This window comes from Muntiacus reevesi, chromosome X, assembly GCF_963930625.1.
Source record: "Muntiacus reevesi chromosome X, mMunRee1.1, whole genome shotgun sequence".
Taxonomy (NCBI): Eukaryota; Metazoa; Chordata; class Mammalia; order Artiodactyla; family Cervidae; genus Muntiacus; species Muntiacus reevesi.
In genome coordinates, this window is record NC_089271.1 from 21,632,380 (window position 1) to 21,647,182 (window position 14,803).

The window sequence follows — 14,803 nt, forward strand, 5'->3', positions numbered from 1 at the left end:
ATAGAAAGATCAGACATTTTCTAACCTTGCTTTTGAGTATTGCCTTTAAAATGCTGCAAAGCAACTTTTAAGAGTTCCACTGTTAATAACACAATTTGTGCATAATATTGTACACTTAGGTAAATTCCTCAAAAAACTTTTTTAAAGATTCACCATAATTTAAGCTTATAATTTTTTAATTTAATTATAATTTTTAATTATAAATTAGGCTTAAGCTTATAATCTTTTAAATTAACAAATTAAAAAGCCAAGTCAAATATCCAAATTCACTGAAATCATGCATATTCATTCACACAGAAATTATGACCTGCATACGTGCAAGGTACTTTGTTACGTAATACGAATAAAAAGATACGGCACAATCCCTTCCATCAAGAAGCCCAGTTTCCCAAATAAGCATGTAAAAAATCAATCGGTGAATAAATCAGTGAATCAGTGAAAAAGCAGAATAAATACTAAAAATGCTGACACTTGTGTTGGCTCCAAGGCCGGCATGAACAACAACAGGGAAGACAGGGATGAGAGAAGGCATCACAGAGGAGGGGAAGTGTAAGCCCATTTCCTCTTCCTCCACTGAAAGCAGAATCCACTGCCAGTATACTGTCCTTATTTAAAAAGGCAGTACATGTGACCCAACCTCGAGAGACTAAGCGCTGACTGGTCTCATGATCATCCTCTCTCATGACTGGCTAGAGTTACGGGTCAAGTGTGAGGCCAAGTATAAACGAAGGTAAGAACTGAATCTTCAGACTTGGGTTTAACTTCAAGCGCTGGCCATTTGTACAGCTCAGCCAGGACATTAGGAAAACGATTCGCAAGTTCTCTATCAAAGGGAGTTACGTTGCACTGTAACCCAAAGGCCACGAGATGGCGCCCAGCACACCAAAAACCCCTGTCCTGAGGTTTCCGCCCGTGCCCCCCACCCCGCCCGCTTTCAGGATAAACTATTCAGAGCAACAACTAACCCAAACGATTTTTGGAACGCTTTTCTTGTACTTGGCCAGGCAGCACAGCATGTGGGATCTTCGTTTCCTAACAGGGATCAAAGCACCCCCTGCACTGGAAGTGTGAAGTCTGAACCACTGGACCACCAGGGAAGTCCTCGATTTTTGTTTTTTGTTTTTTAACCAATCTAAGAAAAAAAGAGTATCCCTGTGGCTCAGATGGTAAAGAATCCGCCTCCAATGCAGGAGACCGAGGTTTGATCTCTGGGTCAGGAAGATCCCCTGGAAAAACGGAATGGCAAACCACTCCAGTATTCTTGCCTGGAGAATTCTATGGACAGAGGAGCCTGGCAGGCTACAGTCCATGGGGTCGCAAACAGTCTGACATGACTAAGTAACTAGCATACACAAGAAAAAAGATGGGGGAAACAACCTTAAAATTCAGACCAATTCAAAACTGAGTACAACTCAAGGAAGCATCTTAACCCGTACTGAGTACCCCTCCCACCAATGACCATGACCCAGGTAGAAGTACATTTTATACTGTGACCTAGCACAACCGTGTGTGTGTGCACCATGCACATATATAGCAAGTTTCACATGAACTATGTGTGACGCATTCTTTTATTTTTGTAGTGTTGGCTACAACCCACTAAATTACATGACCTATTAATGCCTCACTTTTTTTTTAACAAATGCATATATATACAATATAGATCAAACCAGTCAATCTTAAAGGAAATCAGTCCTGAATATTCATTGGACAGACTGATGCTTAAGCTGAAACTCCAATACTTTGGCCACCTGATGTGAAGAAATGACTTATTGGAAAAGACCCTGATGCTGGGAAAGACTGAAGGCAGGAGGAGAAGGGGACAACAGAGGATGAGATGGTTGGATGGCATCACCGACTCAATGGACATGAGTTTGAGCAAGTTCCAGGAGTTGGTGATGGACAGGGAAGCCTGGTGTGCTGCAGTCCATGGGGTCGCAAAGAGTTGGACACAACTGAGTGACTGAACTGAACTGAAATGTGTGTGTGTATATACAAATAAAATCAGCATACAATAAAGCCTGGCATATCAATACTTTGTCATATGTGATTTTCCTTCCATTATGGTTTTGTTCATTTGTTTTACTATTCCCTCTATCAAAGGTACATAATTTCTGTGACACAGAAATAAAAATATCCTACCCTTCCTTTCATTTACTATAATTCTTTCTCTGAGGTATTACTTTATCAATGCCTCTGGCTTACTGAATGGTTTTGAGAAGGTCTTAGTTTATTCTGAAGCTCCATGTTTTTTAGCTTACACATCTTAAATGGAACCTGATTTTTTACATTATGTGCAGTACAGGCATTCAAACTTTTCACTAATCCAACAGTCAAATCAAGTGGAGGAAAATAGGCCTAAATCAGGAAACTGTGGATGAGAAAACTGCGTCTCCTTTTATGAAGAAGGAAACAGAACCCAGAAAGATGAACCCTACTCCCCCACCCTATCCTCTAAACAGGCTGGTTGCAGACACAGGCAAGAATGCATAGGTATGAAAAAAAAAAAAAAAAAGAATGCATAGGTATGGACATTTGGGCCAGCACCCCTCCTCCCATATCAAACTGCCTGCCTGAAACCCCCACTGGACCAAAGGACACCAAATCCACCTCAGATTGATCCCCTTAGACCAAAACAATTCCATGATACAACAGTTTTATCTAGAAGCAGTGACTCTTCAAGGGTCCTTAAATCCGTTTTTGAACTTGCCAGATCCCTATTTTTAATCTCTCTTTACTATTACCTATTTTAAAATAGTTCATTATTTGTTGCCAAGGGAGGGAGAGAAAACATTCACAAGTCACTTTAGAGAGTCAATCACAACTGTACCAAAAGTTTGTCTCTAAGAGCAAGTTAAATGCCCAGGGGCTCAGTTATAAAGAATCCACCTGCCAAGGCAGAAGACATGGGTCCGATCGCTGATCCGAGAAGATCTCACATGCCACAAAGCAACTAAGCCCGTGTACCACAGCTACTCAGCCTGTACTCTAGAGTATCAGGAATCACCAGTACTGAAGCCCACACACCCTAGAGCCCATTCTCAGCAAGAGAAGTTACCGCAATGAGAAGCCCATGCTCTCCAACTAGAGAGTAGCCTCGGCTCGCTGCAACTAGAGAAAAGCCTGCTCAGCAATGAAGACCCAGCACAGCCAAACATAAATACTTCTTTTAAATGTCCCAAATAAGTCAACCATCCTCATCTCTTATAGTTGAGGCCCAATTATATTCCAATGCATATTTACATATATATAAATCACAAGTTAACTCTTATCACACTAGCTGAGAAAATGTTACGTGGTAAAGCTTCTAGACATAGTGTGGGTCTACAGCACCTACTCCTACCTCTATATAGTTACAAGACATGCTGTGGCAAGTTACTTTCCTCTCTATGTCTCGCTTTCCTCATCTGAAAAAGTGGGTAATAATGGTGTTGACCTCAAAAGCTGGTTGTAAGGATTAAGTGAGAAAATACATTTTGATGTCATTAGCACAGTGCTAAGAATCCAATATGTATTAGCCGTATATAAAAATTTTATTTTATGATGATTACATCTTGGACTGGTATTTTGCCACACTACACATTAGTATTAATATGTTAATACAAGTTGCCGTGGGCTTCTGTATAACCAAATAAAGAATCCGTGCATGCATGCTCAGTCGTGTCCGACTCTTTGCGACCCCACGGACTGTAGCCCACCAGGCTCCTCTGTCCATGGGATTTTCCAGGCAAGAATACTGGAGTGGGTTGTTAGTTCCTCCTCCAGGGGATGTTCCTGACCCAGGGATCAAACCCAGGTCTCCAGTTTAGCAGGCAGCTTCTTCACCACTCAGCCACTGGGGAGGCCCCTAAAGAATTGGTAATTATTTCCAAATGTTTTCACATTAAAGCATGCATCATTGAACCTGAGGCTCTTGTACAGAAACTGAAAAACACAAACTTGTATTCTCTGTATCAGAATGGATGCAAATACCTTATAAACTAACCTTTACCAGCTTCCTAATGTATTTCCTTCTGCCTTCCTCTTCACATCTGTAAATGGGGCATAATGCTAGAAGATTGTGTGTATGCATGCTTAGTCATTCAGTTGTGTCTGACTCTTTGCAACCCCATGGACAGCAGCCCGCCAGGCTCCTCTGTCCATGGGGATTCTTCAGGCAAGAATACTGGAGTGGGTGGTCATGCCCTCCTCCACAGGATCTTCCCAACCCATGTTTCCCACATTGCAGATGGATTCTTTACTGTCTGAGCCACCAGGGTAGTCCAATACTGGAGTGGGTAGCCTGTCCCTTCTTCAGAAGAGCTTGCCAACCCAGGAATCGAACCAGGGTTCTTTACCAGCTGAGCTACTCAGAATTTTTTAAGTTAAATGCACTGCTACATGTTAATGTTTTATAAAATATCAGCAGTGACAGCAAGAAATTACACTGCTGCTCAGCTGGTAAAGAATCCGCCTGCAATGAGGGAGACCTGGGTTCAACCCCTGGGTTGGGAAGATCCCCTGGTAATGGGAAAGGCTACCGTCTCCAGTATTCTGGCCCAGAGAATTCCATGGACTATATATTCCATGGGGTCACAAAGAGTCAAACATGACTGAGTGACTTTCACTTTCAAGATAAAAAAATTTATAACCAAGACTGAGGATTCCCTGGGGGTCCAGTGGTTAGGACTCCCCATTTTCATTGCTGAGGGTATGGATTCGATCTCTGGTTAGAGAACTAAGATCCTGCTAGTCATGTGGCGAGGCCAAAGATCAAAATAACTAAATAAGTAAACATTTAAAAAAAGCAAAAAGAGACACAGATGTACAGAACAGAATTTTGGACTCTGTGGGAGAAGGCGAGGGTGGGATGTTTCAAGAGAACAGCATCGAAACATGTATATTATCTAGGGTGAAACAGATCACCACCCCAGGTTGGATGCATGAGACAAGTGCTCGGGCCTGGTGCACTAGGAAGACCCAGAGGAATCAGGTGGAGAGGGAGGTGGGAGGGAGGATCAGGATGAGGAATACATGTAAATCCATGGCTGATTCATGTCAATGTATGACAAAAACCACTACAATATTGTAAAGTAATTAGCCTCCAACTAATAAAAATAATGAAAAAAAAAAAGCAAGACTGCCAACACTGGTAAGTGATAGTCAGATCTAAAATGCTGCTCTAAATTTGTTTTTAAGATACATGTATATGTATGGCTGAGTCCCTTTGCTCTTCACCTCAAAGTACCAAAACACTATTAATTGGCTATATCCCAATACAAAATGAGGGAGACCTGGGTTCAATCCCTGAGTCGGGAAGATACCCTGGAAAAGGAAATGGCAACCCACTCCAGTACTATTGCCTGGAAAATTTCATGGACGGAGGAGCCTGATAGACTACAGTCCATGGGGTTGCAAAGAGTCGGACACAACTGAGCAACTTCACCTTCACTTTCTTTCAATACAAAATGGTTTTGGTGTTAAAAAAAAAAACAAAAATTATAAAAATAAATAAATTTATTAAGAAACATAATACTAATACTTGATTCTCCATAGCAGAAAAGGGCATAATATATTCCCCCTTGGACAATATACATACACCTTTTCAGGTTACAAAATAGAGAGTATACTCACGGCTTTGTAAAAGCTATTAAAACACCTAATATGTTCCATTTATTCATAAGTAATAACAATGACAACAAAGTCCTTAATCAAATAAGTTTCACAAAAACTGATTTAAAAAGTTAAAAGAGTCGTTCTAATGGCCCTACTTTTCAAAGTCTTTTGTAAGTTAATACGTATTACAAACTACCAGAGAAGGGGTATCTGATGCAGTGCCTCCCGATGTTTCTTGTAAATAAAATATTAATAGGAAATTTTATAAAATCTCATAAATTGTACTGTTTATAATATAAACATATAAAATGTTTATCAAAGAGCATCTCACCAGAGTTCAAGGACTTCACCCAGGAAAGAGAGCTGGATGCTTGGAATTACTCAGCCTCATTCCACCCAACCCCAGACACCATTGCTTTTTGAAACCATTTTTTTTTTCTTACCAGCGACCTCTCAATCATTTAACTGGAAGCTTCTTTCCAGTGCTCACCTTTGGGAACTTCCATGACACCATGATCACTCTTCACAGAAATGACTTTGAGAGGCAGGATGATGACACAGTTAGGAGCTAGGAATCTGGTTGGTTGCTCATGGAGCCCATAAGACACCATATAAGAAATTCAACTAGCCTGCTCAGAGAGGCCTGGCTAGCCCCCACCCATTCCAGCAGCCCCAGCTGATGGGCCAGCTGTTCTAGCCCCAGATGAGCTCCTGATTGAACACAGCTGCGTGAGTGATGCCAGTCAACACTGCAAAGAGCAGAAGAAACTCCCAGATGAGCCCAGCCACACCACAGAATCAAACGTGTCTTCTGAAAGATGACAAGTCTTTTACTCTGCCCAAACTCATAGAAATGAAAAATATAATGGTGAATTTCCTGGGGTGGGGGTGGAGGGCAACCTTCAGTTCTTAAGGAATCAAGTTACTGACTATTAACAGAGAGGAGAAAGAGCAGAAGATACAGAGGTATCTTTGCTACCTTGCAAATGGAACACATAGCCACGTAGAACACTCTGATTACCACGAGAAATGGAGCCACAGCCTCATGTGGACACACACAACACAGTGCAGAGCACACTAATGTGAAGTGAACTCTTTCAAGAAAACTAACAATAAAGACATCATCCTTGAAGACTTCCCAGTGAAGAACTACCTGAGCAAAAAGTAAGAACACGGTAATAAATGTCTGATGTAAAACGGGGATATCTCCACATGGACTAGTCAATATAAAACTATGTCCCACCCATTTTAGGAAGTTCTGCACTAGACCAGCAGCAGGGCTGGAAAGTCCGCTATTCCTTACAGAAGAGGGACAAAACACTGAACACCGAGAACGTACTATGCATCCTTCAGAGTTTGCTTCATCTCATCTTCTTAAAGTCCTGTATTAAAAATAAAAATCTCTAGCTCTTATAATATTAAAACTGTTATTGGTAGACAACATAATTTGACTTAAAATCTGATATCCAAAGTTACTCAAGTTATTTAACTGAAAAAAAAGCGATACTTAAAAGTTCAATCTTAGTAAAATTCAAAGAAAGCAATTAACAAATGTCATTTTTCACCTATTGAAATGGCAAAGATGTCTTTAAAACTAAAGGATAGGGACTTCCCTGGTGGCCTAGTGGTTGAAACTTCACCTTCCAAAGCAGGGGTGTGGGTCTGATCCCTAGTTGGGGAGCAACGATTCCCACATGCCAAGTGGCCAAAAAAACAAAACATAAAAAACAACAGAAGCAATATTGTAACAAATTGAATAAAGACTTTAAAAATGGTCCCCATCAAAAAAAAACTTTAAGAAAAATAAAAGTAAAGGTTAAAATTCAGCCAAATCCAGGAAAATTGCTAAAAAGTTAAATGAATGTACACAACTGCTCGAGAATTACTTGAAATACATATTCAAAGTCTTGTGCATACTATTTTGACATACAGATCACTTATCAACAGTTTTCCAAAGAAAACAACTTAAGAATTAAATGTTTTAGCTTTAGGATATTAACTGCAACATTTCTCACAACAGGAAGAAAACTTCTTGCAAAAGCTTCAGCAATAAGAGCTTAAGTGCATAATGTACAATCTATATATCAGCATGCAGTGGGTCTCTCAACTGAACTCTGCTTATTAACACATTCAGACAACTCCACAGGACTGTCCCTTCTTCCCGCCAGGCAGCTCAGGGACCCCACCAGGTTTATAGGCAGACCTGCAAAATGCAGTACTGAAGGGCCAGGTGAAACTCAGAACGTTAGTACAGATAATACAGCTCAGGGGGCCGGGGCGGGGGAAGGAAGATAGATGCAAGCAAGCTTACAATGGGTACACACTGGGGGCCATGAGTCCAACTGCCCACCTCCAGAGCAGCTGTTTGTTCCCATGACTATTTATGCCAGAAGTACTCATTCATGTAACTGTAGTTTCAATAAACATTAAATTAATAGAATTTTTTTTAAGTACTACAGCTGATTCAGAGGCAGATAGCCAAGTTTGCGACAGCCATTCTAGAAACCACACTGTTTCTTTTGTGGGAACATCTTTTCAGAAGTGACTTTTTACCCCTCTGTGCAGCCTGGTTTTTCTCTCTTCTGTACTTGATCAACTTCACATCAAAGAAGAAACTGGATCTTGGCCACATACTCATGGTAATACGTCCCTTTGGGTTCCCAGGTGGCTCTGTGATACTGGGCATAGCGTCCCTTGCTACAATCCCAGAAAGTAGTACCAAGCCCCACACTCCCTGGTTATGAATCCCAGCAGCACCATTGACCAGCTGAAGGAGCCTGATCAGGTTATGAACCTCTCTGGGCTTCAGATTCCTGAGTGCCTGAACCCAGTAAGTGAGTTACACAGCCTACCTCATAGTGTCGGTGATCTAGCACAGGGCAAGTGCTCCATAAGCATAAGCAGCTGTTATTACCATTATTGTTCCTATTTTTTCATCAGATATAAGATTCCCAGCCCCTAGCAGAGTGTACTGAAGAGCTGTCAGGTGAGTGGAAGAAGGAACATTTGGTCCTGCATCTCCTGACCTAGATCATCTGTGAACTCCTCCTCTTGGTATGGTTTCCGATCTAAAGTGTCCCACAGGTTCTTACAAATTCTTTTGTTGAATCCCTTCACTTCAACTTTTCATCTGTCCTCTGCTAACAACAAAAGCTGGGAACTAGAAAGAGGTAAAATTACAAAGGAATCACATAGGGTAGACAGGATTTAAACAACAAAGGGGAACTGCAGTACAGGTCAGGTTTAACAAATGCCCTCCAAATGCCTGGGCAGGAAACCATGTAGATTGACAGTTGCAGTATGTGTAAAAAAAGAATGTGTCCAGCCACATAAAAAGGCATTCTGCCCTCATTTCCTAAGCAGACAGGAGGCAACATGGTAGCTACACAATTTAAATTCTTAAAAGTATTTATTATTCAATAATTCTTTCTCCCTCTGCCCCACCCAGCCATTTCTCGTTCCTCTTTTCTGACCATCGTAAAAGCCGAATACATCCTTCATCTCCATGGAAGATGAGAATAAACACTACAACCAATACACTCGCTCAGGCCTTCATCCGGCACTGTGTCACTGCGGGGTGCTGGCCTTCACCAACTGCAGTCTTCCTAGGGCTCGACCACGTAGTCCCTTTTCAAGGTCACTGGTGCACTCATAGATTTGAAATGCCGCTGCCCATCTAAATACAACATGGACTCTGGAACACAAGAGAGCGAGAGAGCCCTGGAGAAACCTAAGAAAATTATTGTACAAACACAAGACCACCTGGGAACCCTGGGACAGCAATGGGAATGCAAACTTGACATGAGGCATGCAATGCTGGGCCAGAGAACAGGCCACATACCCCAGGGAGTGGGCCTCAACTCCAGCCCTTTGGCAGGATCAGTCCTAACCACCAGCAGCTGCTTGCACTGGCACCAGCCCTTCAGACAATGGCCAGGCAGGCAGAACAGCAATGACCACCTAAGGGCCATGAGGCACCCTGATTTTCAGGGCTGCAGAATCTCAAAAGCACAATCCCTTAAAGACATGCACTCGGGCGGATGGGCATCAGAGTACTTCTTACAACAATCTAAAAGGAGAAAAATATCTTTGAAAGTTCCCCTTGTTAGGGACAAGCAGTCATTGTCACTTACCTCCATATGTTCTAGGGAAAACCAAGGGCACTTCCTTTTCCGACATGAACGTGAAATGAAAGACATTGGTGGTCATGTGCTCTTTATCCTGAAGAGAGGCCACCTCACTGTGAACTCTGACTTGAATGTAATTCCCCTGAGTAAAGCAGACCTAAGTGATTAGGGACATGATAGTTAGTCAGTTGCATCAGGAAGAGGGAAGAAAGCAGTCATAAGACAAATGGTGGCTTTAGAATATAAAAGCCTCTCTTTTAGGCCCAAATAATAAAAGATTATATTTCCCTGTCTCATCACACACCTACCTGTGCGGAAAGAAACAGCAACGATCCCACCTCAACAGGTTTCTGAAACATGATATCATCCACGGCAACTATAAATGGTCGGGAACCACTATCAGGGAAAGATAATACTTGAGGTCAACTGCAAAATTCAGATGATCTCTAGTTTTTCCCTAATAATCCTCCAAAGCAAACTTTAAAAGATCACAGAATAAACCTAGAGGAGGAGGAAATAATCACACCAGTAAGGAATGGTAAGAGATGACACTATGACCAGATCAGTGCCAAAATTATCTTTTCCCTGCTTCATGTCATCACCCCTTTTTCTCAGCAGGTCTTTAATGTACTAACTGACAGCATCAGAGCAAGAGCCTTCCAAAATGAAGATCAGCGGGAAGGAGAGGGTGGGACGAATTGGAAGAGTAGCACTGACATATATACACTACCACATGTAAAATAACAGCTAGTAAGAAACTGCTTATGACACAAGGATCTCAGCTAGGTGCTCTGTGATGACCTAGAGGGGGAAATGGGGAGTGGAGTGGGAGGCTTAAGAAGGAGGGGATATATGTATACTTAAAGCTAATTCATGTCATTGTACAGCAGAAACCAATGTAATATTGTAAAGCAATTACATTCCAATAAAAAAAATTTAAATAAAAAACAAACCCATCTGGAACCAGTGTAGCATTTATTTAAAAACACCATATATTACCAGACACATTCAGACTGGTCCAAAACGTTTCCCTGAGTATGGTAGTATAAACAACTTCTCAGGAGTGAAAGTGAAAGTGAAGTCGCTTAGTCGTGTCCAACTCTTTGCGACCCCGTGGACTGTAGCCCACCAGGCTCCTCCGTCCATGGGATTCTCCAGGCAAGAATACTGGAGTGGGTTGCCATTTCCTTCTCCAGGGTATCTTCCCCACCCAGGAATCAAACCCAGGTCTCCCTCATTGCAGGCAGACGCTTTAACCTGTGAGCCACCAGGGAAGCCCAAGACTACCTTAAATCTAACTCACCCAAAGTTACAAGCAGTAGCCCATCCAAGTTCATATGCTTTCCTCATAAGGAAACCACCAAAAATTCGATTGAAAATGTTCCGCTTCTATAGGACATAAGATAAATATTAATAAATACAAGCTTGTGACTATACAAATCTACAGAATAAGGAATTAACAATGCCATAGAACAAAGGATAGTTGAAAAGCGGGTCAAATCTTAGATGAGTGCCATGAGTCCTAGTTATCCTGTTTAGATTCTTCACCAAGTTCCAATACCTGAGGGTGGCAAATATCCAAGCTCTTGAGTTTTGAATTCTCCATCCACACTGCATTAGGAGGCAAAACTCGACTTCGAAAACTTATAGTCCTGTACAAATGGAGATTGAGGAAACCCTGTCAATGCCATGGCTCTGCTGCAAAAAAGTAAAATATTTACAAACACCACCCAATATGTTCGAGCAAGTGTGGCTCTGGAGAAGGCCTACTTTCCCAACCCAGAATCTCACAATCCTAACTTACTTTGGATCCAGCGTGCTAAGAAACATCTCATGTATGGTTGTCCTCTCCTCGGCAGTGGGGGCCATTTTCAGTAATGACGTGGAGCTGAAGGCGACCCTTCTCCCCTTGTTCACTGCAACAGGGGAGCTATGATCAGAAGGGCCACATTACAGCACAAGCTTCCTGTCCAGGGCTGCCTAGAACCCTATAAACATAGGATTTCCAGATGTGGAAAAGCCAACTGGAAATTATAAATTTATCCCAGAGAAGGCTGCTGAGGCTACATAAAACTTCCAGTGATTTTTTGCTTTCAGATGGAAATCATATCAACTCAGTGTGAGATCACTTATAATCACCTTGACCTACAGCCCCAACCAGCAGTTATTTCATTAAGAGACAGCTTGCATTTCATCAAAGGTGAGAAAACAAATTACTTAATACTGTATGATCAATAAAATTGTCCCAAGAATGGACTCTTTGGACACTTGACTGGTATGAGGAGTCCATACATACTCTTAAATAATTTCCTCTGCAACAGAGTTAATATGTTTTTAAAATTATATCTTATTATGAACAAATTAATATACATTCTCCCTGTCGAAAGAGCTCTTCTTCCTCTGGGTTTTCAACGGTGAGTGGATTTACAAAGGCTGGCCTAAAGAGAAAAAAAAAAAATTTAAGATATGTCATTACCAAAAAAAAAAAAAACTGAAGATTTTCATTTTATGTAATGCTACTAACAGCTTCACATAAGAGCTCTGGAACAGTTAGGGGAGCCTTCTGGACAGACTTATCTGCACAGTAGACAGTTCACATTGTAAAAAAGGATATGGCCACTTGTCAAAATGTTTCACCTGACTCTAATTATGAGGAAATAGCCAAAAACAGGTTGCAAAAATTCTGTAAGACAACTGGCCTGGACTCTTCAAAAACGTTAATTTTTTTTCAAGGCAATCAACATATTCAATTCAATCCCTATCAAATTACCATGACATTTTTCACAGAATCAGAACAAAAATATTTTAAACTTGTATGCAAACACAAAAGACTCTGACTAACTATAGCAATTCTGAGAAAGAAAAACAGAGCTGGAGGAATCAGGCTCCTCAACTTCAGACCATACTACAAAGCTGCAGTAATCAAAACCATATGGTATAGGCATAAAAACAGACATATAGATCAATGGATCAGTATACAAAGCCCAGAAATAAACCCACACACTTATGGTTAATTAATCTACCACAAAGGAGTCAAGAATATATCATTCATGGAGAAAAGACAGTCTCTTCAATAAGTAGTACTGGGAAAACTGGACAGCTACATGTTAAAAAATGAAATTAGAACATTCTCTAATATCATACATAAAAATAAACTCAAAATGGATTAAAGACCTAAATGTAAGGCAAAGTACTAAAGAATTCCTAGAGGAAAATATAGGCAAGATATTCTTTGACATAAATAGCAGCAATATCTTTTTGGATCTGTCTCCTAGAGTAGCAGAAATAAAAACAAACAAAAAAGAAACAAATGGGACCTAACCACCCTTATGGCAGAAAGTGAAGAAGAACTAAAGAGTCTCTTGATGAAAGTGAAGGAGGAGAGTGAAAAAGTTGGCTTAAAGCTCAACATTCAGAAAACTAAGATCATGGCATCTGGTCCCATCACTTCATGGCAAATATATGGGAAAACAGTGGAAACAGTAGCTGACTTTATTTTTGGGGGCTCCAAAATCACTGCAGATGGTGATTGCAGCCATGAAATTAAAAGACGCTTGCTCCTTGGGAAGTTAAGACCAACCTAGACAGCATATTAAAAAGCAGGGAAATTACTTTGTCAACAAAGGTCCGTCTAGTCAAGGCTATGGTTTTTCCAGTAGACATGTACAGATGTGAGAGTTGGACTATAAAGAAAGCTGAGCGCAAAAGAATTGATGCTTTTCTTTTTTTTTTTTTTTTTTTTTTTTTAGAATTGATGCTTTTCAACGGTGGTGTTAGAGAAGACTCTTGAGAGTCCCTTGGACTGCAAGGAAATCCAACCAGTCCATCCTGAAGGAAATCAGTCCTGGGTGTTCATTTGGAAGGACTGATGTTGAAGCTGAAACTCCAATACTTTGGCCAGCTGATGCGAAAAGCTGACTCATTTGAAAAGACCCTGATGTTGGGAAAGATTGAAGGCAGGAGGAGAAGGGGACGACAGAGGATGACACGGTTAGATGGCATCACCAACTCAATGGACATGAGTCTGGGTAAACTTCGGGAGTTGGTAATGGACAGGGAGGTCTGGCATGCTGCGGTTCATGGGGTCACAAAGAGTCGGACACGACTGAGTGACTGAACTGAACTGAATGGAATCAAATTTAAAAGCTTTCACACAGAAAAGGAAACCATAAACAAAATGAAAAGACAACCTACATACTGGGAGAAAATATTTGCAAATGATACAACTGACAAAGGATTAATCTCCAAAATATACAAACAGCTCATACAGCTCAATATCAAAACAAACAATCCAACAAAACACGGGCAAAAGATATAAATAAACATTTCTCCAAAGAAGACACACAGATGGCCAAAAGGCACAAGAAAAGATGCTCAACACTGCTAATTATTAAAGAAATGCGAATCAAAACTACAATGAGGTCATCACCTCACCTGGGTCAGAATGGGCATCGTCAAAAAGTATATAAATAGTAAATGCTCGAAAGGGTGTGGAGAAAAGGGAACCCTCCTACACTGTTGGCAGGAATGTAAATTGGTGCAACCACTATGGAAAACAGTATGAAGATTCCTTAAAAAACTAAAAACAGAGCTACCATATGATCCAATGATCCCACTCCTGGGTATATACCTAAAGAAAACCATAATTCAAAAAGATACATTCACCCCAATGTTCACTGCAGCACTATTTACAATAACCAAGACATGGAAGCAACCTAAGTATCCATCAACAGAGGAATGGATAAAGACAATGTGCAAAGAAATAGAGGAAAACAATAGGACGAAATATTATTTAGCCATAAAAAAGAATGAAATAATGCCATCTGAAGCAACATGGAGAGACCTAGAGATTATCATACTAAGTGAAATAAGCCAAAGACAAGTATATGATATCCCTTGTATGTGGAATCTAAGAAAATGATACAAATAAACTCATTTACAAAACAGAAATAGACTCACAAACAGAACACAAACTTATGGTTACCAAAGGGGAAAGGGGGGAGGTAAATTAGGAGTTTTGGATTTACATACGCACGTCACTATATGTAAAATAGATAAACAGTAAGGACTTAGTATACAATTCA

General features: G+C 40.7%; 1 protein-coding gene across 2 annotated transcripts in view; it reads right to left on the minus strand.

Moving 5' to 3' along the window:
* Window positions 1-8,977: 8,977 nt before the first annotated feature.
* Window positions 8,978-14,803, minus strand: part of ACOT9 (acyl-CoA thioesterase 9) — a 30,062-nt gene continuing 24,236 nt past the window's right edge. For both annotated transcript variants that reach the window (XM_065916968.1, XM_065916967.1), the window contains 7 exons: window positions 12,090-12,157; window positions 11,524-11,635; window positions 11,281-11,371; window positions 11,023-11,108; window positions 10,028-10,115; window positions 9,726-9,876; window positions 8,978-9,286 (listed from right to left, as the gene is read on the minus strand). In XM_065916968.1, the coding sequence (XP_065773040.1) occupies window positions 9,198-9,286; window positions 9,726-9,876; window positions 10,028-10,115; window positions 11,023-11,108; window positions 11,281-11,371; window positions 11,524-11,635; window positions 12,090-12,157 (685 nt within the window). In that variant the 3' untranslated portion in view covers window positions 8,978-9,197. The remainder of the gene's footprint in view (window positions 9,287-9,725; window positions 9,877-10,027; window positions 10,116-11,022; window positions 11,109-11,280; window positions 11,372-11,523; window positions 11,636-12,089; window positions 12,158-14,803) is intronic.